At 48.3% G+C, this 27398-nt stretch overlaps 1 protein-coding gene across 7 annotated transcripts in view; it reads left to right on the top strand.

Annotated features, from left to right (window-relative positions):
- Positions 1 to 23533, top strand: part of TBC1D1 (TBC1 domain family member 1) — a 201814-nt gene extending 178281 nt beyond the window's left edge. For all 7 annotated transcript variants that reach the window (XM_028165582.2, XM_007178830.3, XM_028165583.2 and 4 more), the window contains 5 exons: positions 2230 to 2474; positions 4519 to 4678; positions 12038 to 12207; positions 19162 to 19335; positions 23024 to 23533. In XM_028165582.2, coding sequence (XP_028021383.2) covers positions 2230 to 2474; positions 4519 to 4678; positions 12038 to 12207; positions 19162 to 19335; positions 23024 to 23224 — 950 coding nt within the window. In that variant the 3' untranslated portion in view covers positions 23225 to 23533. The remainder of the gene's footprint in view (positions 1 to 2229; positions 2475 to 4518; positions 4679 to 12037; positions 12208 to 19161; positions 19336 to 23023) is intronic.
- The last annotated feature ends 3865 nt before the right edge of the window (positions 23534 to 27398 follow it).

The following is a 27398-nucleotide window of genomic DNA, read 5'->3' as shown; positions in this document are numbered from 1 at the left end:
TCCTCCCTTGAACTGGGAGAGCCGAGTATTGGCCCAGGTCCAGTGGTGGACCAGGTGCCCTGCCTGCCAGGCTCTGGCTCTGCTGGGTTCACGGAGGCCTCGCCTAGAAGTTCCTCCAGACTTTTCCCGTTGCTTCCCCCTCACCTCTCACCAAGGTGATATTTGCCAAGTCAGTTGTTTTGTCTGCACTTTTTTATTTAGTCTACAGTGTGACTCACTCAAGGCCCAACAGAGGTGTGTAGGGCAGAGCAAAAACAAATCATGTTTCAGTTTTTCTTAAAAAAGTGACATCCATATCCTGGCCAGAAGAACAGAATGCTTATTGGTTGGATGTATTTTGGGTTTGCAAGGATTTTTGTTTTCCTGGCTTTTGCTTTACTTTCTGAAATTAGCTGTTAATCTAATCAGGTTTGCAATATTTTTTCCTCCAAGGAGTGAGAATAATAGACTTTGTAGTTGGGCAGTGTTTTACAGTTTGTGAACCATATTCTCTAGCTTTGTTGGATTTCAGCTTTACACAGCCCTGTATGAACTTGGACATATTATTTCCACTTCGGAGGTGATGTGGTTTGCCCAAGTTACAAGGCTACTACTCAGTGGCAGAAAGTTCTAGAACCTTGCTCTTCTTAGTCTCTGTATATCATGTCCCCTGTAGGACACTGTATGGCTTCTGTCTGTCTTGGCTTTGTCCACTGCAGACCAACACAGCCTTCGCCTCCTCTGGTTAGGTGGAGAAACACTGTCAGAGTTGGCCCCATTGAGCCAGGAGGAAACAGTGTACCAGATGACACTTAGCAAGTCATGCTGGGGCCTTAGTTCCGGAACCTGCCCCACCCTCTAGGCGTGGTCCCAGCACATCCATTTGTGCTGCCCTCAGGTAATTGTAACTTTTCTCTTCTCCGGCTCTCCCTCCTGGGTGGACAACCTGTATTGCCCAGTATCCTGCCTTCTGGCTGTGCCTCCCATCTAGTCGTGGCCACACGAAAGGCCAGGGGGACACTGAGCAGCGAGCTGGAGACCCCCTTCAGGCTCCAGGTCACCCTCCGCCCTGTCAGCTGCTGCCCTCCTGGGTATCCCGTTGTCAGTGCCTCCCCTGGGACGCTGTCCGGCCTCTCCCACGGTAGGCGGGTTGGCCAGGACACTGGAACAGGTCCAGAAATGGAGGGACACCATTGAATCAGAGAGCAGACTTCGAAACTGCTCCCCATAGCTTTCCAGCAGTGGGGTGACTTGTGCAGGGTGAGTATAGGAAGGTTTGTTCAGGGGAGAGGTAGAGCAGCAAGAGAGAAATGAACACAGGACAAGAAATCAGGAAAAGAGTATTGCTGCCCTCCTAAGTCAAGTTCAGGTAAACTGATCTGGATTGATTCAGTGCTTTCTCACGGGGCTGAGGAAGAACACACGAATGTATCCTCCTCCCTTTGCTGAGACCACATAATTAAGGTGAATGTTTCCCTCGTGGCCTCCATGCACTTCTGCCTTTGCTGATCCGGGCAAGGCCGTAATTGTCAGTCCAGGCGTGGCCCCGGCTGAGCATCCCTTTAATCAGGCGTTTTTCTGCTCCCTAGAAACACACTTCCCCATCAGTCACATTCCAGAAGGAGAGGGGGAGGTGGGATTTGACAGGTATCGACCACACAAGCCTCCTGGACAGAAGAAGTCTTTTTAAATCTTTGTCTGAGTACCAGCTTTTTGTGAAAATCGGGGTGTCGGGAGCGTTTTATTTCAACCTCTTTCTGGGAGGTAATTGTTTTGTATAAGAGAAAACACCTACTGCCCCCCACTGTGTTTCAAAGCACTGCCTATGGTTTAAAGGAAGAGAAATGTGTGTGTGGTGTGAAGCACTTGCAGGGAAAGGAGCGGTCTGGGCAGAGCTGATCGGGGCGTGTGCTGGTGTGGGGTTGGGTAGAGAACCACAGCTGACCGCTCCTCTGGACGGTAGACTCCTGTTTAGAGGATAGACACTCTTCTTCCTGTTTTAGATGGAAATCCAGGTAACTGCAGGCCCGAAGGCGGTTCTCATTTCTTTCACCTGAAAGCATGATTAATTGCTGATTTTTTAATTGCAAACATTATTCCAAGAACAACCAGCTGACCTTGTTTATAGAGCTGATTTATGACTTAATACCACTTGTAAAGATCTGTTGCTTTAACCTAAAGCACATCAGATTTCTGGTTCAGTAGGCTTTCTTTTTTTCAAAATACAACAAATGTCTTTTGTTTTCACAGGGCGAACCTTTCCAACACATCCGTACTTCTCTGCTCAGCTAGGAGCGGGGCAGCTGTCACTTTACAACATTTTGAAGGCCTACTCGCTTCTAGACCAGGAAGTAGGCTATTGCCAAGGTCTCAGCTTTGTAGCAGGCATTCTGCTGCTTCATATGGGTGAAGAAGAGGCATTCAACATGCTCAAGTTTCTGATGTTTGACATGGGTCTGCGGAAACAGTATCGGCCAGACATGATTATTTTACAGGTAGAGAGCGTTCCTTAAGTCTTTGATAAAGATGAACTCTAAAATGTTTATGATCCCTTTCCAGGTATATCTAAGGAACTTTCCCACCATCAGTTAACACTGTAACACCTGTCACTGCTGAGAACTTACTCTGTGCTAGGCCTTACATCAAACGTTGCATGTGCACTTACCTCCTCAAACTTCAGGAAGACATTGTTGATCAGCTCAGTTTATAGATGGGAAAGCTAAGGCTCAGAGAGGTTATGTAATTTGAGCAGGTCACACAGCTAGCAGGTGGCAGAGCTGGGATTTAAACCTAGGCCTGTCTGACTCCAGGGCACCCTCCCTTTTACCCTTTATCAGACCACCTTCAGGTGGTCTGATTCCTAACCTCCCAGTGTATTTGCTCCTTCCTCTGCCGGGGATCCCATCCCTACCCCTCAATCCCTGCCATCCCAGGTCCAGCTCAGATATCACCTGTTCACGCAGGTGCCGTGTCCCCCCTCTTCCACCCACCCCGGCTCGCTGTGTCACGTGATCCTGTCTCATTCCTTTTGCGTAACACACTTACTGCCTGAAATTATCTTGTTTCCTTATTTATTTACTTGTTTATTTTCTGGCTCTCCTTAGCGTATATCATGAGAGGGCAGGGATCTTACCTGTCTTGGGGCTGAGTCCCTAGTTCCTAGGCCAGTGCCTGGGATGAAGTGGGCACCTCGTCCGTATTTGTTGAATGAATGAGTGACAGGTGGCAGGTCATGTCAGAAGAAAACCCCATACAACAGTGTGTTCCATTGCTGCTACCACCGCCTTTCAGAGGTGGGGAGAACTCTGGATCCTGCTTTGAGGATATTCCTAAATGTTGGAACATGTGTTTACGTGTTTGTTTACCAGCAAGATACTCTGATATCAGAGCCTTAGAAAGTGTACGTTAGAGCCTAGGACTTTTCCAGAGCACTGAACAACATGGCTAGAAATCCTTTCACCTCCACCTGTGTGTGTGGACCACATGAACATAAATCCCATAGAAGGAAGCCATCCCGTTCACTAGGAGATTTGGGCCCACATAACACTTTCCACACATGCTGTCGGCTTCTTCCTATGTACCCCCGTTAGCGTATTTAATGTAGGTGCGCCTGCCATCGCAGAGAGTGGAATGTTTCAGATTTGTATAGAATAGTATACAACAGTATATACTGATATAGTATATTACACAAGTCGTGTGTAGTGTAGTATACACACGGCTGTGTTTGGGCTGGTGGCCTAGAGATTAGATTTCTTTTTGATACAAAAGAGCCGCAGCTGGTACCTGAGAGAGCTATGTCATCTGGCCTCCCGGAAACAGTTTTTCCCGTTGTGGGCAGTACATAGCCGGCTGTAGCGCCCTCTGCAGGTCACTGGTCCTCTGGGCTCGGGCCAGGGACAGCTCAGTCGGGGCTGGCTGTAGGCCAGCTGTGAGCCCCGGGACCCTCATGGGCTTCCTGCCAGAGCCACGTCACTCTGAAGAGGGAGCCCCCTGAGCTCACGTCCAGCCCACTTGGAAAACTTTTCTCCGTCTCGAGATAAACGCTTGTCAGCTTATTTGAACTTTCCTGTGTTGTAAACCTGAAGAAGTCACACCTGTCCTGCCTCTTGAGTGGTTTGGGGTGTTCAGCGGGAACCTAGGGGACAGGTACAGTGGCATCCTTCTGCAGTGTGTGCTCTCCGCTGTTGGCGAGAGGCTGGCTTTTTGCTTCAGGTTCCCCTGGCTTTGGGTTTTGCTAAGAATGTGTATCTGTAAGAGAACTTACGAAACGTTGCCACAAGACAGACGCGTAGCTTCTCCCAGCCGAGGAGCGCGAGGGAACAGTAAGAAGAAAGGCCGTGGCCGGAGGAGCCCCGCCGTGAGCGCCCCGGGCCCGGCCCGGCCCCCGCCTCGCCACAGCAGCCCCAGCGAGCACTCGCTGGATGACGGAGGGCGAGAGCAAGGGTCTCAGGAGCCACGAGGAGAGTTCCGTGGTCCTTCCGCCTCCGAGTGGGGTGGGTGCTGATCTCCCGCGGTGACCCTGTGTGCGTGTCCCTGCAGATCCAGATGTACCAGCTCTCGAGGCTGCTCCACGACTACCACAGAGACCTCTACAATCACCTGGAGGAGCACGAGATCGGCCCCAGCCTCTACGCCGCGCCCTGGTTCCTCACAGTGTTCGCCTCGCAGTTCCCCCTGGGGTTCGTAGCCAGAGTCTTCGGTGAGTGTGTGTGAGTCTGTTCGCCGGGACCCGCGTCCTCGAGTTAGATGGGAGCCGTGTGTCGTCACTCCGCGGTGATTCTTCTCATTTTTATACCTGCGTCTTCTACAAGACAGGCTGTTATTTGTCACTCTCAGTTTAGTGAGGATCAGGCTTCGGGAGGTGCAGGACCTGCTTGACTTCTGATGGTCAGGGCCTCGCCTCCATGCCTTCTTGTGGGCTTAGCTCCGATTCCCTCCCCCCAGGCTCCCCCTGGAGCAGACTTGCTGCAGGCTGGGCCGAGGAGCCTGGCGGGGGGCCCAGAGATGTTTCTCCTGAGCCTCTTCCTCGACCTCTCTGGCCCAGGGCTTGCTCGCTGAGCTCCCTGAGACTTCTCCACCGGGAGTCCTGGGCCACTGCTCTTTCTAGGTCTCCCCTGCGTCTTCTCCTCTCGCTCCGCTTCCCCGACCCTTGGCTCTTCGCCTCCTCTGCCGGCGCGCTCTCAAAGGCACGTCTGTGTCGCCGACCCACGGTCCGTCCTCACGCGCCCCCCGCGTCATCTTCCCACTGCTGTGCCCCCGTAGCTGTGGGTGGGTCACATTTCAAACCATCTCCCCGTTTACTTGATTTACTTTTCGGGAAGATTGTCAAAGTTTTAAATGAATGTTCACGTGCAAAGTCTCAAAACTGCCTTGTCAATTAGACGTCAATTTAAAAAACTGAAAATTAAAAAAATGTAAAAGGTTGCCTTGACCTGGCAGGGATAGGAGCCGAGTGACATGCTGTGAGCAGTCAGCTCTTGTACAGTGTGCTTTCCCTGCTTCAGGATGAAGTAATAATTCTGACAATTCAGGTTCTTTTTATCTTTTTACTGTGGAGGAAGAGGTTATTAAAAAATTGATTGTCATCACATACCAAGTGGTTTTAAAGTACCATTTATGTTGAGTCACTTGATAGCTTAAAAACCTGTGCTCTTATACTTTTTTAGATTCGTTTTTAGAATTAGAGACCATCTTAAAGGGATTGTTCACAAAAGAGAGAGTCACTTTAGGCAGCTTTGGGCAGACCACTTGTATATCTAGATTCTAGAAATCCTAAAATTTGCTTTTTTTTTTTTTTTAAATAAATTTATTTATTTTAGGCTGCATTGGGTCTTTGCTGCTGTGCGCGGCTTTCTCTAGTTGTGGAGAGCAGGGGCTACTCTTTGTTGCGGTGCACAGGCTTCTCATTGCGGTGGCTTCTCTTGTTGCGGAGCACCGGCTCTAGGCGTGTGGGCTTCAGTAGTTGTGGCACACAGGCTCAGTAGTTGTGGCTCGCGGGCTCTAGAGCGCAGGCTCACTTGTTGTGGCGCACGGGCTTAGTTGCTCTGTGGCATGTGGGATCTTCCCGGACCAGGGCCCGAACCCGTGTCCCCTGCATTGGCAGGCAGATTCCTAGCCACTGCGCCACCTGGGAAGCCCGCCTAAAATTTGCTTTTTAAGTGGGCATTGAGTCATCGTCTCTCCTCCTCTTCCCCCGCAAAGTACTAGATTTTTATTATCATTTACTTCTGTCTGCAAGAACTTTTAAAGAATTTCCCATTTGGCTTTACTGGGAGAATCTAGGTTCTTAAAATATTCACTACTCTCCCCATTTTTGCATAGCTACCTCCCCAAATTGATTTTTATTTTCCGTCCCTAAAAAAAAAATATAAGCACTGAAAATAATTGATACTAAACACTCTTTCCCTGGTTAAACAAATCATTAGTGAGATTTCATGAAGGTTTTATACCATAAGTTTTTTAAAGAAGTCCTCAAAACTATCTGCTTAGTTGACCCAAAAAGAGTCACAGAAACTACAAGATGTTTAGCTGTAGGCTTCAGTCTTTCTTGCCAAACATTTCTGTGTGTTCTACCTTTCTTACTCTGGAAATGAAAAGAAAATCATTAGTCTGCTTCACTTTTTCTCCTGATTCTTTACTGTGTTTTTTCAGAAGGGTAATGGAGAGCAGTGAAGATTGAAAGGGGGAGGAGGGAGTGTTATTAGATGGTTTGAAAACAGCTCAAGCATTGAATTACACTGTTTGTGAAGAAAACTCTACAGAGGGGGCTGAGCAGGAAGGGCCGAAGGGTCAGCGCCGAGTGTCACTGCCCCAGCCGCAGGCACGGAAGCTGCTGCTGCCCAGAGTTCTGGGCTCTAGGGCCGTAAAGCTCTGGGGGAAGAGCTCTTTCCTCACTGCAGAAGTGGGTAAGAGGCATTAACAGCAACCAGACAGACAGACAAAATCTGCTTTGGAAATGACAGCCCTTCTGCTGCAGAATATTCAGAACTCTCTGAAGCTCATCCTCATGACGTCATAAGTACAGCTGAAGCCAGTGAAAGCAGGGTCTTCTTCTCGATATTATGTAGTCAGAGGTGGGTCTTGGAGTTTCTTGTACATTATGCCTAACGATGCCAGTCTCTATGAGTCCTGGAGCCCACAGACCCCCGCTGCACTGAGTGGGTTCGTGTTCAGCTGGCTAAGGGCTCAGGGCTCAGGGCTCCTGAGATTATAGGTAGGAAGTGGGGACTTAAGACAGCACTGTGTTGTGATGTCATTCCATCTATCAGTAGTTAAAAGTGAACCATTTTATTGGTAAGGTGAAACCATAGAAAAGATAGGTTTTTTAAAAAACCATTTCTATATTTAGCATCGGTGACTTAGCTCCGCATTGGTGGGTAGCTTCATTTTAAATCCCAAAGCCTGCCATTCATATATATACTGCAGGCTTTTTTGGCCTGGGGTCCATTTCATTATAGGCCTTTAGGCCTGGATAAAACCTAAAAACAAGAGGACTTTTGTTAACTCTTCACTATTTTATATGTAAGTAACAGATTCTCAGCTTGCAGTCAGCGTAGCTCAAACATAGATTAATAGCTTACCTCGAACTAAGTATATGCTACTTGGAGGGACAGCTGCCAGTGATGCCCGAGCCTCGACCTTTACATGGTAATTAACCACACTCTTCTGGATGTCAGGTGTCACATAATGTAAAATCGCCTCCTCCTGTATTTTTCCAGTCTGGTAGTAGAGGGGTCCTGGGAGAGATGCTTGTTCTGTTCACCTCCTGATGTCTACCTTTGGGGGAAAAAAGTCTGAAAAATAGGACCTGCCTTGCTCCTGCTGGAGGTGGTGGCTGTGCTATTATTAGGCTCCTGACGTTTTCTATAGGATGTGCTGCCAAGTGGATGAGAGAGGAGGTGGAATCTAAAGATCAGGGTTTGGCCAAACGCAGAAGCCACCTGTAATGTAGGGAGGGGTTCTGAGAGGCTTCAGGACTAAACTAGACTGGGAAACAAGACTGTTTGGGTGGCCAGGGAAAAGGGCTCTTCCGGGTAACGCGATACAGCGGTGATGAAGTGAGTCTTTGCCCAGTCTGCGCTGTCATCTTACTGCAAGGCTGTCAGCATCCTTCATCTCTCTCCTGCCTGTTCCTGGTGAAATGTGGGGATATCACAGCTGGAGGACCGCAGCCTCCCAGAGAAAGTTCAGGAGAGGGCTGGCCCGCGACAGAGACAAAGGTGGCTGGAAAAGGGATGTAGGATAAGTTCACCTCCTGGCCGTGTGCTTTGCCTTGATCATTTCCCCCCCATAGGAAAATGGCACTTCTAATGTCGTGGGGAGTTTCAGACAGAGTTCCCATACACGTTACCACGATAGCAGGGCTGCCGAAGTGTCTTCAAAGCAAAGTAGTTATTTGTGGTGTTCTCAGCAAACAATTTGCAAGGTGGTGGAGTCAGCTGAATTTAAGGTTCCCTCTGCTGCATGCCCGATGAACCCCTTTGCCTGTTTCTAGGTGGGCTTAAAAAAGGAGAGAAGGAAAGTCGGCCACAGGGTTTTGAGCTGGGCTCCTGCCGCGCTGCTGAAAGACTTAGCAGCTCACTTCCTTGTGCAGTGATTTTCAAATGTGGGAAATCAACTCACTTTTCCAAGGAGACTATTGTTTAAAAAAAAAAAAAAAATTCTAGTATGTAAATGTATAGGGATTGGGAAATGGGCAAAAATGACAGTAATTGGGTTGGGGCAGTGGGTTTATAGGTAACCTTTTTCTTTACTATTATTTAAAAATTACTTAATTTTTAAAACTTGCAGAGGGAGAAAAAGGTGTGCTAATTGTCTCTGAGGGATACAGATGTTGCCCCTAAGTGTAGCCAGATAAATGTAGGAGCCCCTTCTTCTCAGCAAAGCTTTGAGGGGTCCTTCCTTCAACCCTTCAGATACATTCCTCAGTCGTGTCCCGAAAGGAAATCCTTATTTGAAGCCTCCTTAGTCTAACAGAGGCTTCTGGGGCTGAGCTCTCCCAGCCTCACTCGTGCAGACCACTGGCCAGCTTGTCGTCAGAAGGATGGGCACCTGGGGTGGGCCTCCAGGAGTGCTGGTGAGTCAGGCATCTTGAGGCATCTGGCAGCATGCACAGGGGCGTCTGCTGCTGGGAATCAGCATGGTCTTGTCAGTGGCTCTTAAAAGGTGGCTTTTCTCCGTCTAAAGTTAACTGGCCCTTCCTAGCAAGGCTCAGACCCATAACCGGGGTCTCATTGGCATCATCTCCTAACCAGGGAATACGCTGACCTACTGAGGAAAGAGGAAGAGAAGGCCTTCTGTGCCCCTGGTGTGTGCACGCTGGTAAAGGTAGAATGGCCTGGGCCCTCACAGTCTGGCCCCACGACCAGGGCTCCTGCCTTACCTACTCTTTCGGGCTCCTGCACATGCTGTGTGCTTTCACACCTCAGCATTTCCACCTTCTTTTCCTTCTGCTCGGAGTATTACTCCCTGACTTCTTGACTGGGGAGTTTCTGTTGGTTCTTTAAGGCTGGGTTCGGCAGCCACCTTTCCTTGGGGCATTTTCTTCCCTTTTGTATTCTGTTTTGTTTTGGATTTAAGATAACCAAAAAAGAGTTAAGTAAAAAAACCACCTCTCCAGATTTCCCTTTGTTTTCTTCATACAGTTTGGAAAAGTTCAGAATCACAGGAAGCACTCTACTAGTAAGTAGATTTGTTATAAAAACCAAGATCCTAAAGGAATAAAACTTGGAAGACCGTTGTTAATCTTAAGACTGCTGATGTGGATTGTGTATTTGATTATGCTCATAAAAGTTTCCCAGTTGTTATTTATTTTAACTGGCTTAGATGTGGGACTATATCTAAATTTAAGGTCCTTGCCCCAGAGACTGAAGATGCTGAGCTATAGCACGTCATTGGTCTGGTAGTGCAGTCCACTCCCCCAGAAGCCCTGCAGAGAATGCCTTGATATTGATTCTGATAGATGCCATTAGTTTTTATTCAGCTATAAGTGTTCATATATTGAAAGGAAGTCTTACTGTCTAAACCAAAGAAACTTCAAATTTACTTTGTTTTTGAAAACGTCATTTCTGCTTAAAAATATGTCTTAGTTATAGCGCAATCTTATTTTATTTTATTTTATTAAAAAATTTTTTTTTGCTTGCGTTGGGTCTTCATTGCTGCGTGAGGGCTTTTCTCTAGTTGCGGTGAGCGGGGGATACTCTTCGTTGCAGTTCGCGGGCTTCTCACTGCGGTGGCTTCTCTTGTTGCGGAGCACGGGCTCTAGGCGCGCGGGCTTCAGTAGTTGTGGCTTGTGGGCTCTAGAGCGCAGGCTCAGTAGCTGTGGCGCATGGGCTTAGTTGCTCTGCGGCATGTGGGATCTTCCCGGACCAGGGCTCGAACCCGTGTCCCCTGCATTGGCAGGCGGATTCTTAACCACTGCGCCACCAGGGAAGCCCCTGTAGCACAATTTTAGATCTTTATGTTTTCTGTAGTGGTGAATTACATGGGTAGACTGCATATTTTTAAAATCAGACATTTCACGGGACTATTCTACCACAGCACTGCCTCGATACATGTACTCCTACCCCTAAGAAGTTCAGATTTCAAAGATGTGATCTGTTCTCCAGTTTATCTTCCCAGCCCCTACAGCCAGACCTGAGGAGGCAGCATCTGTCCTTTTCAGTTGCCTGGAGCTGCCCTGAACCAGGAGCAGTGTGAAGTTGAGGGAGCAGTGTGGCCCTGGGCTCTCTGGGAGCGGCTGCCCGCAGGGCTGCACCCAGCCGGGCGCCAGGTCTGCTCACGTGATGGTCTCGCAGCATCTCCGGGGCTGACCCAGCCAGCCGGTGCTTGGGTGTCTCCCTTATGCCATCCACAAACCACCCTGGGGCACCTCCAGCCTGCGCTCAGTGGCCTGTTTCTTAATGGCTTTCACTTCTCATCACCCTAAACCACCCAGGGAGGCAGAGGCTAGGAATTCTCCCTCTCACCTGCTTCTGTCTTCCTTGACTTGATGGAAAGTACAGCTTCTTTGTCCCTTCCATTCTTCTGCAGCACCCCCAGAAAAAAAAAATAATATTGACAGTTGCCTCTAATTAGATTTATGCTCCCATCTTTTAAAATTATATTTCTTCTTACATTATTATTCCAGTTGTTAGGTAACTTTCCCAAATTTAGTCACCCAGCATTTAGTTACTAGGGCTGTGCTCGAGCCCCAGGACATTGGAGTCTCTTTCTGAATGGCTTCAACTCTGGGGAGGGTGGAGCCAGGGCTGGGCTGGGCTGGGCTGGGCTGGGCTGGGCTGGGCTGGGCTGGGCTGGGCTGGGCTGGCTGGGGGCCCACTTGCCCTCCCTCTCCCTGTACACAGTACATGTGGGGATTGTTAACGTTCGCCAGCCATTCTAAGGGAAAAAATGGCAAGAACTAGAAAATAACCCTGATAAAGTTCTTTGAATTCTTCAGAGGAAAAAAAATTTTTATTCCATTATTATGCTAAAATTCAGTATACTTGTTAAGTATTTAATAATGTACTTTTGCAATGGTGCAGGCTTTTTACAGTTTTTAGAGATCTTTTAATTCAACCCCTTATTTCAAAGCAGAGGAAGCAGAGGCATTTTCTTCACTTACAGCAGCAGAAATTAGGATAGAGTATTTATACACATCTTTGTTTTACTCATAAAAATATACGTTTTAGTAATAACTCCTTTGAAATCCAGAGAATTCCTGAAAAAATAGACTAATGAAAAGTTTTCTTTTTCACAGTTTCAACTTTTGAGGTATGTTTGAACTTGATATATTTTTGGAGTGAAAAACAGATTTATCTGAACCTGTGAAAAAATTTTAGCAGTAGTTTAGCATATATACTGTATGTATATTTACATATATATTTATTTACATATATTATTTATTTATTTATTATTAGCTATATTGTCTTGACAACCCTATCTGAAATACCAGGATCTTATAATTTGGGGTTACATTTCCCACTGTCCTGCTCTTCGATGTGCGTGAAGGGGAATGGAGTGCCATTTCATCAGAATCTGGTCCGGCTTAACTTTCTGCTTTTCTGTGTTTTCCCAGATATGATCTTTCTTCAGGGATCAGAGGTCATATTTAAAGTGGCTTTAAGTCTGTTGGGAAGCCATAAGCCCTTGATTCTGCAACATGAAAACCTAGAAACTATAGTTGACTTTATAAAAAGCACGCTACCCAACCTGGGCTTGGTGCAGATGGAAAAGACCATCAGTCAGGTATGGTTCAGTCTGGACCTTCCAAATGTTCCAGCGATTCTGGATATGCAGAAGCTGAATTTCCTTTTTTTTTTTTGAGCAGGAGCTGTTTCCTACCACTTTGTGTCCTGAGCAGCAGTGCTCAGCTCGTGGGAGGTACATCTCGAACCCCTGTTCCATGATCAAACGTGTGTCTGCGTGTGCGTGTGCGGAGAGTGTGTAGGTGTGATAACCAGCACAAACTATCGGTAGTTTCTTGCAATTAAAAGGCGTTTGTCACCCCTCGGTGTTTGTTCTTCTGAAATACATACATTTTTATTCAACGTAGGCTTTTGTAAAATGAGTGCTTTGATTTTTGTGCTGAAATGGCATTAATTGGAATTTTCTAAAAATTTAACTTGATATGAAGTTGTGATAGAGTGTATATTGTATAACTTTGTTCTGGAGAGTGTGTGTGTGTGTGTGTGTGTGTGTGTGTTTTATAGAGTTCAGTTCCACATTCATCTGTGGTTCTGGTCCCTCTGATTTCTGTGTGCAGTAGAACTGCATTGCATATATGCATGTATCACTCTCTGAAATGTTAGAGGTTGAGGGTGAGGTGATCCTGGAATTGCAGCTCGACCAGTTGTTAATGGCCTGGGTTAGGAGTGGGAGCAGATTTTGACTCTGTATCAGGAAGAATTTTCCAGTAATGATTGCTGACCATGCAGGACTGAGCTGCCTGGCAGAGGGTGAGGTCACCCTTGGAAGTGTTCAGAGGCTGGATGGCTGAGTGCTCCAGAAGGTGCCCAACGCAGAGATCCCACAGACTCAGCAGTCGGGGCCTCTCATTAGCCTAGAACTTACCTCACCTGCTAATGTAATGAAAACATAGAGCAATTAGGTAAAAGCAAATAGTGAAATAAAGCTGTGTTTTAAAAAAATCCTTCTTCTGAGGGTTTCTGATAGTCCGAGAGTGGTGGGTTGCACCCAGTTGCAGCAGTTTGTGCTTTCATTTTCTGCCCCTCCTTAGGTGCTGAGCCCAGAAAAGGAGGCAAGTCTGGGCTGGAAGAGGGAGACGGTTTCGTCCGGGTGCCACTTTGGGTCTCAGCACATTTCATTTGCCTACGTGAAGGAGCAGCTCTTTTCGTCTCTGCACTTTCTTCTTCAGTTAATTGAGAGGCTTTTACTTCCCTGGTGCCTTCCTCTCAGTGTGAATAGCTCTGGCCTGTTGACGCCCTGCTTTTTGCCAGGTTCTGTGTGACTCTGCATATACACACATGATCTCATTCAGTCATAACCGAATTCCTGAGAGTACAAGTGGTTTTAACCCACGAGCAACCTAGGGTTCAAAGTGGTTGATTAGCTGGCCCACCGTCATGCTGCTGAGAAGTGGAAAGGTAGGGTTTCAGACTCAGGCCCTCTCACTTCAAACGCTTTCGCAGCTACTCAGCTCCACCAAGTGTCTGCGGGTGTCATTTAATCAGAGATTTTCTGTACTGTACCTGTATATTAAGACTGAATTCTCCACCCTTGGATTCTTTACTTTCTGACATTTCCATGCATTTCCTCCCTTTTAGAGCTTTCATTGCACATACGTATGTTTTTTGGCTGCAGGGGCAAATGCAAGAGACTTGGTTCACTACACCCAAGTCTGTGCCAGTGAGCGCCTTGACCTGCTGCCTGGGGCCTGGCTAAAAGGCAGGCAGCCTCGCCGATGTGGTTACCGTCTGGATATTGAGCCCCAGAAAAAAAAAAAAACCATTTTCCTCCCCTCGTCTGTAAAGGATACTTACTGAGGGTGTGAAGGTACTCTTTAATGTTGGGAGAATAGAAATGGACAGTGTGGAGAGAGGACAGTTGTGTGTGTGCCTGAGTTGTTTCAGGCATCCGTTTTAAACTTGGCATGCTTTATTTCATTGGCTCCTTTAACAGCTCTGGGGCCCGGAGGGAGTAAATGCCCAGCACCCTGTACGAGGTGCCAGAGCCAAGAGTGTAATGTGCTCTGGGACACCAGAGCCCATTCTGTGTAGAAAAGGAGCGTGTAACCAGTAATTGCAAGAGTGGTGGGAGCTCCAGTGGTGCTGTGCAAGGGCTGCCGGAGCGGGCTGTGCAGGGAGTGAGCAGTGAGTGGGGACTGGGGACTGGGGACTGGGGAGCTGAGGGAGTTGAGTTCAGCTGGGCCTTTTCTGCAGAGGGCCAGGGAGGAAGTGTTTCAGGCTTTGTGGACCATAAAGTCACGTGAGGTCAGCTCAGCCTCTGCAGCATGAAGGCCACCAGAGCCAGTATTTGTCGGAATGAAGCGGCTGTGTTGCAGTAAAGCTTTATTTGCAAAGCATGTGGCGGGACAGCCTTGGTCCACGGGCGGTAGTCAGCTAACCCCCCCATTATAGTACGTGAGCGAGAGAGAAGTTCTAGGCGCCGGTTCAGCTTTCCTGGTGTGGGGGGAGGCGCGGGGATTGGAAGTAGGGACACAGCATCTGCATCTGAGGTCCAGGTTTTCAGCCTGCCACAGGTCTCGCTGGGAAACAAGACTCAATGCCAGGCAGCTCTCCACCCTCCTTCCCTCCAACATGTTCCATCTGGAACTTGACCTCTGCAGGCTGTCAAGCTTTCTGCCTGCTCGCTGCCCCCTCCCATCCCCTCCCTGCAGAGGGTGCTCTAGTCTCAGGTTCTACTCAGAGGGGAGGCCCGAGGGGCAGCGCGATTTCTCTGCAGCCTTGGAGAGCCCACAGGGTGGAAGTGATATTGCGTTCTTTGCATGCTGCTGTCCTGTGTGTGGGAGGATGGAGCTGGGTTGGATCTGTGTGATAGTCAGGCTCCGTTTCATTAAATACCGTCTCCGTGGAAGCTCAGCTCGAGCAGCTGGGACACAGTCTGCATCCAGGGTGGGGAGAGTCCCCAGGGACAGGGCCCTGGGCTCCCGCTCAGCGCAGACAGGCTGGGAGCCGCCACCGAGGGGCAGGCCCAGAGTTGACAGAGTCCAGGGCGTGGGGACAAGGGTCTCAGGCTCTGTGGCAGCTCCTCAGTGTGACTTCACTGTCAGTTGAACGTGAGCCATAAAAATCGCCTCACAAGAAGGGAGAAGCCCTGGGAATAAACAGAAAGGAGGAGAAGGGAGGTCAGGGGTGTCGTCTCATCACAGCGAGTGCCGTGTGCCTGTGCAGCCTCAGGTCAGTGTAAGGAAGAGAGCAGGTGAAGGGGGGCTTTGGAGGACGGGGCAAATAGCCTGTTTTCCACGTCCTTTGGGCCCTGCTCCAAGTGCGGCCCCAGACCAGCACCATCACATAGGAACTTATGCAGAATCTGGGCCCCCCACTCCAGACCTGCTGAGTCAGAATCTGCATTTCAGCAAGATGCCCAGGAGATATGCGCGCGCGCGCGCGCACACACACACACACACACACACACACACACACACACACACACACACACACACACACACACACACACACACACACACACGCACGCACCTTGGAAAGCTCTGCTGTGGGCGACTTCATTGTAAGCACACCAGACAAGTCTCTGTTCTAGTTGAGCTTGTAGGAGAGAAACCAGAATCTTAACAAAGTTCCTTTGTTCAAAAGATGCTCTTCAAAATCACAGTGGTGAGACTGCCCGTTCTGCCTTGGGAGGAGCCCTTAACTGCTTGGGCAGCTTGCGCTATTGAAAATTAGTTTTTTAAAAGGCCAGTCAGTGCCGTACCAAGAGGGTGCGGTTCGGCAGGGAGGAGTACTTTACTACTGACATTGTTTAGAATTGCTTGCATGTGGTGATAATAAAAAGCAGACCAACTTTTAGTTGGGTTTATTTTTGTTTTTAAATTCACTACAGACACTGCGCCCCCTTATTTTTGATACCCAGGCAGAGGCTCCCCCATCCGGCTCTTGGTATGCCACTGAGACCACCAGGCTGGGGGGAAGGGTCTGGGGGTGGGGAGGGTGGAAAGTATGTGACTAGTTCTGCAGCCATCAGGGTTGATGGCTTCATTACAGAGTGTCCACAGACAGCAAAGAGAAACACCAAGTCTCCAAGAACAGGCGCGCCAAGAACAGAAACGAGTTCTCTAAAGGAGGAGACGCGTCTAGCAAACAGATATCTGGGGAAATATTTAGCTTCATTCTCTAAAGGAGGAGACTCGTCTAGCAAACAGATATCTGGGGAAATATTTAGCTTCGTGCATAATTTAAATTTAAATAGCATATAATGCTTTACCTTCCTAGAATAACAAAATGAAACATTTTAATCCCAATACCCAGTGCCAAGGGTATACTGTATCTGGCACATTCTTAACGTTGCTAATGGCACTGTATGTGGATTATTCCCGTTTGGGAAGCAATTTGGCAATATGTGTCACGAGCCAGTAAAATATTTGTACCCTTTGACTCAGTAATCCCATTTCTTGGAATGTATGCTTAGGAAATAATCCAAAATATGGGAAAAGCCGTACATATGAGGATGTTTAAAGTTGTCGTTTATAACAAAAACTTACAAGTAACTAGATATCCAGCATTTGATGACTGGATTAACATGGTTATTGATACGTCGAGTTGGTAGAATACCATGAAGCCATTTATAATTAGGGTTATGAAGACTATACAGCAACGTGAGAAAGCGTCATTTGAGGACCAGGGCGCTCCTGTCACCGCCAGCCATATGCTGCTATGGTCGGAAATAAATTCCCAGGCACGGCTGCAAGGGCCGTGTGTGTGTTTTGGCAGCCAGGAGGTAATGATGCAGTTGAGCAGAGATGATTGTGACCCAGGATGGTTCCTGGGGATTAATAAATCCCTCCGCTCTATGCACAGCTGAGAGCCATTAACCATAGCTGCCCATCCATCTGGAGCAAAGGCCAGAGGTTTTGTCCCCAGGTTTTCCAGGTTAGGAGCTCATTTAAAAACCTCTGTGGAAGAAAAAAAGTGTGTGTGTGACATTTATCCCGCACTGTGTTTATTATTACACACTAATGCCACAGCAATCTCGGTTTAATGTGTGTGGTCTTTACTCTGAGCTGTTCAGAAGTTCCATGGTGTGGCATCCTTTGTCATTTTGCTGCAGCACAAGGTTGGATGGAAGGGGTTTTGTGACAGCTGTGTGGGAGCAGATCCCATAGCTAAGTTAGGGCACCAACTCAGCTTGCCAGGCCTGTGTCTCATGATTCCCCACAGCTATGCTGTCAAGTAGGTGTTACCACCTCCATGTGGTGGAGGCTGGGAACTGAGGCCAGGAAAGGTCAAGTAACTTGCTCAGGGTCATTCGGGGAGTCGCCAGCCAAGCCCCCATTCAAGGGCTGACTGAAAGCTTCTGAGTCAGTTTTCTTGACTGTAGAATAGAGATGATAATCCCTGCCAGCTCACAGTAGCTCTGAGGGACAGCAGAGAATCCGATCAATGCAGTCAACTCCACACACAAACACGCACGCACGTCACAAATACAACGTGTATTACTTTTTTGGCCTATGGTGACTTTTGTGCCTAATTAGTATTAGTCATTGAATTAAATTGAAAACCAGGAAGCTGAAAAATTAATCTCAAGGAAGAGAAAATAAGATTGGAAGAGAAAATAAGATTTCTGGGAATGGTGAGAAAGTAAACGTGGTTTTTGAAAATTGACTTCAGGAAAGATGGGACTGATTCGTGTTTGAATGCTAATAGGGTACCATCAAGGGAAATGAATTTTTCATTGATTTTAACTGTGTTGGAATTTCTTTCTTAAGGAAATGCTGTGAAGAGTTAGTTTCTGCTGTTATAAAGAGTAATTTCATTCTTTAAATGTGTGTTCTGATCTGGCTTTTTTTATGTGGTGACTGAATTCTCAGATCCACGCCGGGGTTTCACGCCTGGGGCAGCAGCGGCCTCTGCCTTCTGACCCCTCATCGTCCCAGCCTCCATCCAGCTCACTTCACTCATCAAGAGAAAGTACAGATATGCACAGCTCACTCACTTGTGCACTTTGGGGTTGTTTTTCACACGAGCGGTTTTTTTTCATGACTGTTACTATTATGGAAAGGAAGGCAACTCAGGCATTGTTTTGTATTCACTCATCTATGTGGGTGACATTTGGGTTTTGGCTCATTTCTGCATATCTTATGTGCAGAATAGGGTTTTTTAGTAAACAGTTCCATTACTTAGCTGTTCTTGTAACTCTGAAAATCCAACTGAACTATAATTAAACTTTGACCTGGTGACTGGGCAAATGGGGCTGTGTTTCTTTTGTTTTGTTTTATTCTCTCTTTGACCCATAGTTGTGTATCTAATCTAATAGAATTTTCAGAGAAAAATGATCTAAGTACTGAAATAAGAAGTAAAAATAAACTCTTATAAGCATTTTAAAAAAGAAGGTTTTGGCTTTTGAAAAATGAGTATCAGAGACCTACACTTACTGTTACCTTTGGTTTATTTCCAAATGCTTCTTTTTTAAAAAATTTATTATATTATTTATTTATTTAATTTATTTTTGGCTGCATTGGGTCTTGGTTGTGGCACACGAGATCTTTGTTGTGGCACACGGGATCTTCCGTTGCGGCGCATGGGCTCTTCATTGTGGTGCGTGGGCTCCTCTCTAGCTGTGGCGTGCGGGTTTTCTCTCTCTAGTTGTGGCGCGCGGGCTCCAGAGCGCGTGGGCTTCTGTAGTTTGCGTCACACAGGCTCTCTAGTTGAGGCATGCCAGCTCAGTAGTTGAGGTGGGCGGGCTTAGTTGCCCCGCGGCCTGTGGGATCTTATTTCCCCAACCAGGGATCGAACCCGCATCCCCTGCATTGTAAGGCGGATTCTTTACCACTGGACCACCAGGGAAGTCCCCCCAAATGCTTCTTAAATCCTCTCTTCCCAAGTAAAATTATTCCCTTCTCAGTGCAGAGAGTTTTCCTTGTTTATCACTAATAGTATCAGGCACAGAGTAGGTGCTTCGTGGGCACCCGTCGACGTGGTCACGTGTGTGTGTGTGTGTGTGATTTTTCTCATTTTCAGTGCCTGATGACTTTTCTGTGTGTCACAGGTGTTTGTGATGGACATCTCTAAACAGTTACAAGCTTATGAAGTTGAGTACCACGTGCTTCAGGAAGAACTTATCGATTCCTCTCCTCTCAGTGACAACCAAAGAATGGACAGATTAGAGAAAACCAACAGCAGCTTACGCAAACAGAACCTTGACCTCCTTGAACAACTGCAGGTAGGGCATATTTACAAGGCAGCCTCCCGAACCTTGAGTGTTTGGTAGTTCATTAACTCACCAGAGGCACCAGCGGGCTGGGTTTTCCCATGGCCGTAGGCCCTTTCTCTTCTGGTTGTTTGTAGTTGGGATCAAAGGTAGCCCAGGAGAATTGTTCCTTTTTGTTAGGAAGCAGACAGATTATCTTTTGCTAAGGTCAGACTGTCCTGGTACTTTCTGAGAGGCTATTTCTGCACTTAACCCTTTCAGGAGACAGACCCAGAGCTGAACTTGGGTTCAGGGTGCCGTCGTACTATTAGCCGAATAGCCAGCGATTGCGCTTTGAGTAATGACGAGACGATCAAAGGCATGAGCTTTCAGGAGCGAAACCCAGCTAGGTCCACGGAGTGATACCGAGTGAGGAAGTGCCACAGGGTCTCCCTAACAGAGTAAGCCAGGGCCTGTGATCAGGACTTGTGAGTCCCGGGTGCAAATGCAGAAATCCAGTTCATGAAGGGGCACAGTTCTCCCCTCTGGAAGCTTCCGTCTTACCCACGGGTAAATGCGGATGAGGACATACAGTGAGTAGAAAGGCAGACCCAGACCGTGCGTGCAGGAGGGCGAGATGGAGCAAGCACAGAGGCGCAGTCCAGAGAGCCGGATCTTGCTGGGTCCAGTGTCACCCACACTGTCACCTGCTCTGCTCTGATTCCCTCATCTGTGTGACAGGGACAGAAAGATGCCTTTTTGTTGGGGTAGGGGGTAGCACTCCTCTACCAATCAGATAGAATAAACTAACCATACAGCCTGCTTTTTAAATGTCAATATGGGTGGTAAAGCTGTCATTGTTAAGGAATTGTGTGTGGAGGGGGGGAAGGGGGTGTTTTAAAAAATTATTTTTGAGCTTGCTGTGGAGAAAAATTTGTATTTTTTCCAAAATGTGTATCCTGTGGTATTCCTGTGCTGTCCTGAGAATAAGCTTTCCATCCTGATCCAAGCCTCTTACTTTTCTCCATAGAAAGTTGCTGCTTTGCAGACACAAGCTTGGCAGTGATGGGAGAAAGGCCAGCCTTTGGAGCTTAATAAATCAACCCCTGTCTTAAGATGTATTCCCCCCAGCAGGGATTTTTACCCCAGTAGAAACCTAGTAGATATTTGCTGTAGAGGAACAAAGAAAAGTCTATCCTTACCCAGGCCTGACTACCAGTCACATTCCGAAAGTTAGCTTTTTTTCCCCTCTAAGATTGAGCTGTCCTAACTGAAACTATGCCTGAGTACGATTTCTCCAGGGTGTCTTAGCTGTAACCTGAAGGGGAGGTGCCGGGGAACGAAGAGCCTTATCTTGCACGTAAGGGTCTGCAGTGTAGCTGGTAATTTTAAATGCCTTCCAAACAAACAGTAGGTCCCTGAAGTATGGCAGGATGGAAACATTTCTAACAAAGCTCAGATTTGAAGTTGAAGCATTTGTCTCGTTAGGATAGTGCTCAAATAAAAGGTTCATTTTATTGGGCTGATACCATGTGGGTTTTTTTGCGATGAAGAGGGGAAGTAATTTTGCGCTGCTCCTGTGATACCGTACCCCTTTTGTGAAGAGAGGGGGTTGTGAAAAGCTGCTCAGACATCTACGTTCTGAAGAAACGCATCAAGAGGTAATTGGTAACAACAGATGTTCTCCTTGGAATGATCTTTCCCTTGACCACGTGGCTGTGTGCTTCTGGAGGTATCATTCAAGACTAGAGCTTATGCCGGTCCCAGCTGTGCTGGGTGCCAGAGGCCACCAAAATTTGTAAGACACTGCTGCTCTCAAAGAGTGAGTTGGGCTAGGGATTGTGGTGTGTCAGTTTGTGGGTGCCTGCATATAGTTTTCCCATTACCCTCTGAGTCATGTGGAATTCCTTTCAGCCAGACCACATAAGTTCTGTGAGACTCACACCTCTTTTCCCTTTTTTCTTTTTTTTAAAATAGTTTTCAGAGTCCAGGGATAGCTGTTCAATGCAATACTTAATTTTCCAACATAAATCTTTGCTTTTCTGCCCAAGTATCAAAATTGACCTGTTTCCTGGCTTTGTTCCATTCATACAGTTGTTGGACATACCAAAGCCCCATCTATTTTCTTGTTGAACACTTAAGAATGTCGTCTAGCCGCTGGAGACTAAACTGTCTAACCTCATTTGTCCAGCAGCGTACTTATGACGATTGCTTAGACGTGTCTGATGTTGCCAAATGCTAAGGGACGCGCAATTTTTGGAATAATCCACTACCAGTCACTGAGTGCCCGTGAGCTGGGTGCTTTGGGAGGCCAGACCCACGTGCAGGGCGAGGTGTGTTTTCTTCCGTGAGACGGCTTCGGTCTCACTGAGGAGGAGCCCTGGCGTTCATGCTGCCCAGTAAATGACCATGCGCGTCAGCTCACTGCTAAGCTGGGAGGGGCCCCTGGGAGTGTGTGGCCTTCAGAAGGAGTGGGCCCTGGAGGGGATGAGGTGGGACCTGTCCCAGGCCTTGACCGTGGGAGGAGTGTGAGGGTTGGAGAGCACTGCTCTGACATACCCACTGAGTGTGACCACCCCCTGGCCGGTAAGCCGGCAGACTTAGGATCTCAGTCCTTTCTTCTTTCTGTTTTGAGTGTTCAGTGTCACAGCCAGACCTAGGCTTTGAGTCATAGAATTGTCTGTCTAGCACAAGTGTTGTCTTGTTCAAGAAGCTGTTTCCCTTGTTTTGAAAATGAGGGAAAAAATACGTACCGTTTTTCCCACCTAAAATCTCCGGGGACACGTAGACGGCCGGGCAGATGAGCGAGCCGGTGCAGTGCCTTACTGACCCCGGGCCTGAGCCCTCGAGAATGCAGCGGAGAGCTGGAATCGGCCAGGAGGCCCGGGGACAGCAACAGAGGCGGGGGCTTTTCTCAGGAGGCTCCTCCGCTTCACTGGAGCCAAGTCCCTGGTTGCCTGGGAAGCCAGCCCGAGGGGACTAGAGAGAAGAGGAGGGTCCGTTGCAAGAGAGGAGCACCTGGAAGGTCGGCCTGACACTGATTGTGTGCCGAGGATGCAGACGGGTGGGAGTGGGGGCACTGCTGGCGTCTGTGGCCAGTGAGGCCACGCACGCGACCCTCTTAGCAGAGCTCGGCCGCCCTGAGCACTCCACACACGTCCCCGGGGAAGTGCCCGTCCTTGTTACTGTAGGGCGTATTAACGGTTCAGAGTAGAGAGCTGTTACTACACGGGCCTTCACACACAAACCATTCTGATGGTCCGTCTGAAATCAGTTTGTGCCTGTAAATACGTGTATTTGTCAAAGTGGGCCGGACTGTGCTGCGGTAACAACGCTCCAGACCCCAGGGCTCAGCACCGCGGACGCTGCACCGTGTCTCCGCGAAGCATTCTCGGGCCGTCTCACAGCTGTCCTCCTGCAGCCGGTGACTCGGGAATCGGCCTCCCTCTGCACTGGGAAGCCGCCGTCTCCACAGGCGGCTTCCAGAGTAGCCACGACAGGGGAAGAGGGTGCTGGAGCGTCTCGGGGCGGCCCAGCCCGCCTGCGAGGGAGTCTGAGCAATGGAGTCTTCCCCTGTGGCCAGAACTGAGAGTAAACGTGGAGAGATGTGTCTCTGCCAGAACAGGGCTCCAGAGTGCCTTCGAGGCTGGACGGTGGAGCGCAGAGTGGATCTCCCGTGTTCTCCCCGGGCAGTTCCATTCTCATTTCTTTTATTCTCTAGGTGGCTAATGGGAGGATCCAGAGCCTGGAAGCCACCATTGAGAAGCTCCTGACCAGTGAAAGCAAGCTGAAGCAGGCGACCCTGGCCTTGGAGCTGGAGAGGTCAGCGCTGCTGCAGACAGTGGAGCGGCTCCAGGGGCAGACGGCAGAGCTGGGCGGCCCGGAGCCTGGCCCCGCACCGCCCGAGCCTGCGGGCCGCTGACGGCAGGAGCCCAGCCCCCGCCAGAGCACAGCTCCAGAACCGGGGTCGCCACCGCCCTGACGCTGTCCAGGCCTTAACTGAGAGAGATGAAGATGCCGGAGGGAGAACGGAGCGTGAAGCGTGCTTCTCAGGGAGGAGACTGGCTTGCCAGCGCACGGGTTCTTCTGAACTAAGATTCGCAGTGCAGGGGGCGAACGTCCCGGTGTCGTCGTCGTTGTTTAGGTTCTAATACGTCCCCTCTCCGGTCCCGGTTACTGTACTCAGTAGATTTAGGTGGCATGGACTTGAAATAAAGCACCTTTGTGTTTCTTTATTGTTTCCTTTTTCAGTATCACTGTGTCTGTAAAGGGCATTCATAATACTGTGGGATTTCAAAAGCCAGCGAAGCTGGAGGTGATGATTCCTCTGGCCAACATGTAGCCCTTCGTTCTTCCAAGGAGGGTTTGTGTGACTTACACCTTCAGTGTCACCGGCAGGGGTGCGGTTGGCCCTTGACCATTCTTGTTGTGGAAGCCCTGGATTACCACTGGGAAAAATCGGAAGCGATTTATTTAAATTTGACATCTTACGTTTGATCACTGTGCTTGGTATTTAATGAAGTTTGTCTTTTAAGAAGAATAGTTTTCATATACTTTTTGCTTAGCCCTTAAGTATTGATCACAGTCATTGTAGATGAACGTTTTATGGGAAAATCACCAGTTTTTAGACTCTGCCAGGTATTGCTAACGTGCGACCTGCAGTTGTAGAGTCTGAGAGGTTTACTTTGTTGTGGTGTTTCATATCCATATTTCAGAGTCGTGTATTCATTTTTGCTGTTGTGTGATGTAACGCAACCGTGTGTCCCTTTGAGTCTCCACCCCTTGGGAATCGGATTCCTTGCGGAAGTCGCCCTGCATGTCAGGACTTTCAGGGGTCCCAGACATTCTGGGGCTTTCAAAGTCTTCAGACTTTTGGCCTGAAATTGCATCAACTGTACGGCAGCTGAGAGCAGTTTTTTGTGGTGGGATGTGCGTTTTGAATGTAACTCACAACCCAGCGACCCCCTCCCTCAGGATGATGAGGACCCGGTGCCTTCAGCCAGCAAAAGGCTGCTCTCAGTGGCCCTAGTGTCATCTGGTCACCGTGTGAGGCTCTTCCCCATGACCTCCTGGAGCGGGTGGTGGGTTAGAGAGGGGCCGTGTCAGCAAGTGCACTTCCAAGACAGCAGAACCGTTTCTTTACTATATCATCGTAACTACTTCTATTCCACAGGAGTTCTTCGACACCCTCCGTGGTGGGCGTCTCTTTCAAGCCTGAGGTGAAAGGAAGGGCTTTCATATCTGGAGTCTTTCTAGATCTCCCAAGACATTTCCAAGGGAGGCACATGTACTGCCCCTGGTGCCTAAATGGTTGACAGTGGGGACTCTTTGCTGTCTCCCATGTCATCAACCATGATGACAAGCCCAGTAGCCTTTATCCTGTGTTGTTCCACCAGCTACAACTTAAAGGAGTTAACATGTGAGGGCTTCTTTCTGCATACTTTACTGTTTAAATGTTCAATAATGTTGAATTTGGGGCATCTTATTACCATTACTCAAAAATATCGACTCTGCATTAAGTAAAAAACAATAAAACAAATAATTCATGCCCGCACTTTTACGGTGTTCTTTTTCTTTGTTTTAAACGTTGGGTTTCTGCTTTTCAGCCCAGGAGTGAAGGACTGCCCTGTCAACGCCTGTGGGTCAGGGTATGAATGTTGCCTGACCAGCAGTGAGATCTCTGAGGGATTGGCGTCTTGCATACCCAGTATTGCTACCCAAGTGCAACACACCTCTGCGCGGGTGTGCGTAGTAGGGCTGCTGAGCCCAGCCACATCCGTGGTGTGTGCCAGCGGCCACTGCTGTGAGACCGCGCTGGAAGGAGAGGACGGTGGACGCAGGCCTGTGATTACAGGTGGACAGTCCGCCTGTGCCTGAGCTGGGGACAGAGTCATAGTTCACACCACTGCCTGCGGATTCGCAGAGGCAAGGTTTTAAACTAAGAAAGTTTCCTGTTATGTTTTCCTCCAACACACAACTGTATGCACACGTGTGTGTGCACTTGGAGGTTGTCTGTCTTTTGGTACAATTTATACCCTCTTAGACAAAGACATTGAGCCCCCGGGAAGCACGCTGTGACATAGAACACATAGAAAAACAGCTTCTATGCAGAACACTCGGTTTGGGGCCCTCTGAGGAGTTACACGTAGATAGAACCGCAGTGTCCGTTTGGGGATTTGTGTTTGTTTTGGTTGGGGAATCTGGGGAGAAGAGTCGCTCTGAGGGCTATGGGATGCAGGAGCTGTTTCAGGAATGAGAGCAGACACCGCTGTGTGAGGAGCTGCAGGGGGGGAGGGTGCGGGAGGAGGTGTGCAGACCAAGAGAAGTCCCCAGGTGGCCCATGTGAGCGGCGGAACACACACAGATGCTGACGTGGGCCGGGGCGGGGGGCACGCGGGGCTCTAGGCAGCTGCAGCCGCCGCGTAGTAACCATCTCCGCGTCGACGGCCAGTGTCTGGTGGTGGGCCTGGAGCTACCCTAGGCCATCCCTCAAGGTCAGAACTTGGGGAGAAGAACCTGGAGGTAGAGCGGAGGAGGATGAGGACGGGCTGGGACCTTCAGCACCTCGTATGTATCTGTCGCCCCACTTGACTTTGATGACCCTCAGAGAAGAGCGTCCCTTGCATCACTTTACCTTCCAAAAAATCACACAAGCGTATCTTTGAGCCGATTCTCATTTAGAACCACTAGGGAAGGGGACGCAAGGAAAGGTAGTCCTGGCTTAGCCAAGCTGACGTAAGACAAACCACCATAATTTTGTAACCTGCCTAACCCGAATGATAGCATGCGTATGTGAGTTATTTGACAGGGGCCTTCCAGCTAAGTATATATGATGAGTGATCCATAGGGCTCGGATTCATAGGTTGATTTTGACTTTGTCACTGATGGTGCGACACTGAAGACTCAAAACTGGAGCAGCTACAGCCGACACCCGGGACCACCCCCAACCCTCCACCTGCTTCCCTCTGTCAAAGTGTTACCAAGCATTCTACAAATTAAGATCCAGACTCTTTCTGTGTGGGAAGATATTTTACAGGCCACATTGTCTTAAACTGAAACTGCTCTAAGGGTTTGGAATAGCTCCAAATGATCTTGGATTGGAGGGAACCTGCTATTTCATGCTAGAAAACTACCTTCCACCTCATCTTACAGAGGGAAGAACTGAGAAGAGGTTCAGAAACCGCCTAATGGTTGCCTGCAGGGTCAGGGTGGGGCTTCAGCCTCCTGATGGCCAGGTAGTTGACACCACCCAGCTTGCATTCCAGTGAGTTTGGGGAATCATTTCTGACGGCATTAAGGTTCAAGGCAAGGAAAGTCCCGCTTCGCTTTCCAGGAAGGTGATCTGTGTAGTCAGGAGCCCAGCTCAGCTTCTCTCCTGAGATGTAGGGTCTCCAGGGGCCTTGATCTGTCATGAGTTAGAACCAGGGCAGGGGAACGCTACTGCGACAGGGTCTGAATTGACTGGGGACGGTTTTGCTCTTGACAGTCATTTCTTTTTTTACTTTGAGACGTCTGAAAACCCTTGCATTGTCATGTTTAAAAAAATCAACCCAGAATTAATTGCCTTTGGTTTTATAGAAGTGAAACTTCCCACTGTGTAAAGCTTTTTTGTTGCCGTCTTTAGAAATGATCAGAAGGGTGAGGGAGACGTAAGAGCTAGGATATGAAGCCACCACAGCAGTCATTATTTGAGATGGATAACAAAAGGTGAAAAAGGAATGTTCCGAGAACCTAGGCTGCATAGATAACTGCCTTCGTACCTCTAAAGTGAATAATCAACTGTTTTGGTGGTAAACCCTTATTAGCAAAGCTTTTGAATTTATACCACTATGTGTATAGTTATTTAAAAATTTTCACTAAATTTTATCATAAGATAGAAGTTTTAAATGAGGTGAAACAAAATAGTTTAAAAATACTGATGATTAAAAAGTTGATATCCAGTGTTTCTGAGAACAATAAACACTTCATTCTAAATATTGTTTTAAGACTGTGATACAGTAATTCAGATGTGGATTTCCAAGTTCAGCCTAGTATGGTGGTTAGTTTGCATGCACTGCCATGGCTGAAAACAGGATGGCTTCCAACCTCTAAATGCA

Source organism: Balaenoptera acutorostrata, chromosome 5 (genome assembly GCF_949987535.1).
Source record: "Balaenoptera acutorostrata chromosome 5, mBalAcu1.1, whole genome shotgun sequence".
Classification (NCBI taxonomy): Eukaryota; Metazoa; Chordata; class Mammalia; order Artiodactyla; family Balaenopteridae; genus Balaenoptera; species Balaenoptera acutorostrata.
This window is presented reverse-complemented; position numbering and strand designations above follow the sequence as displayed.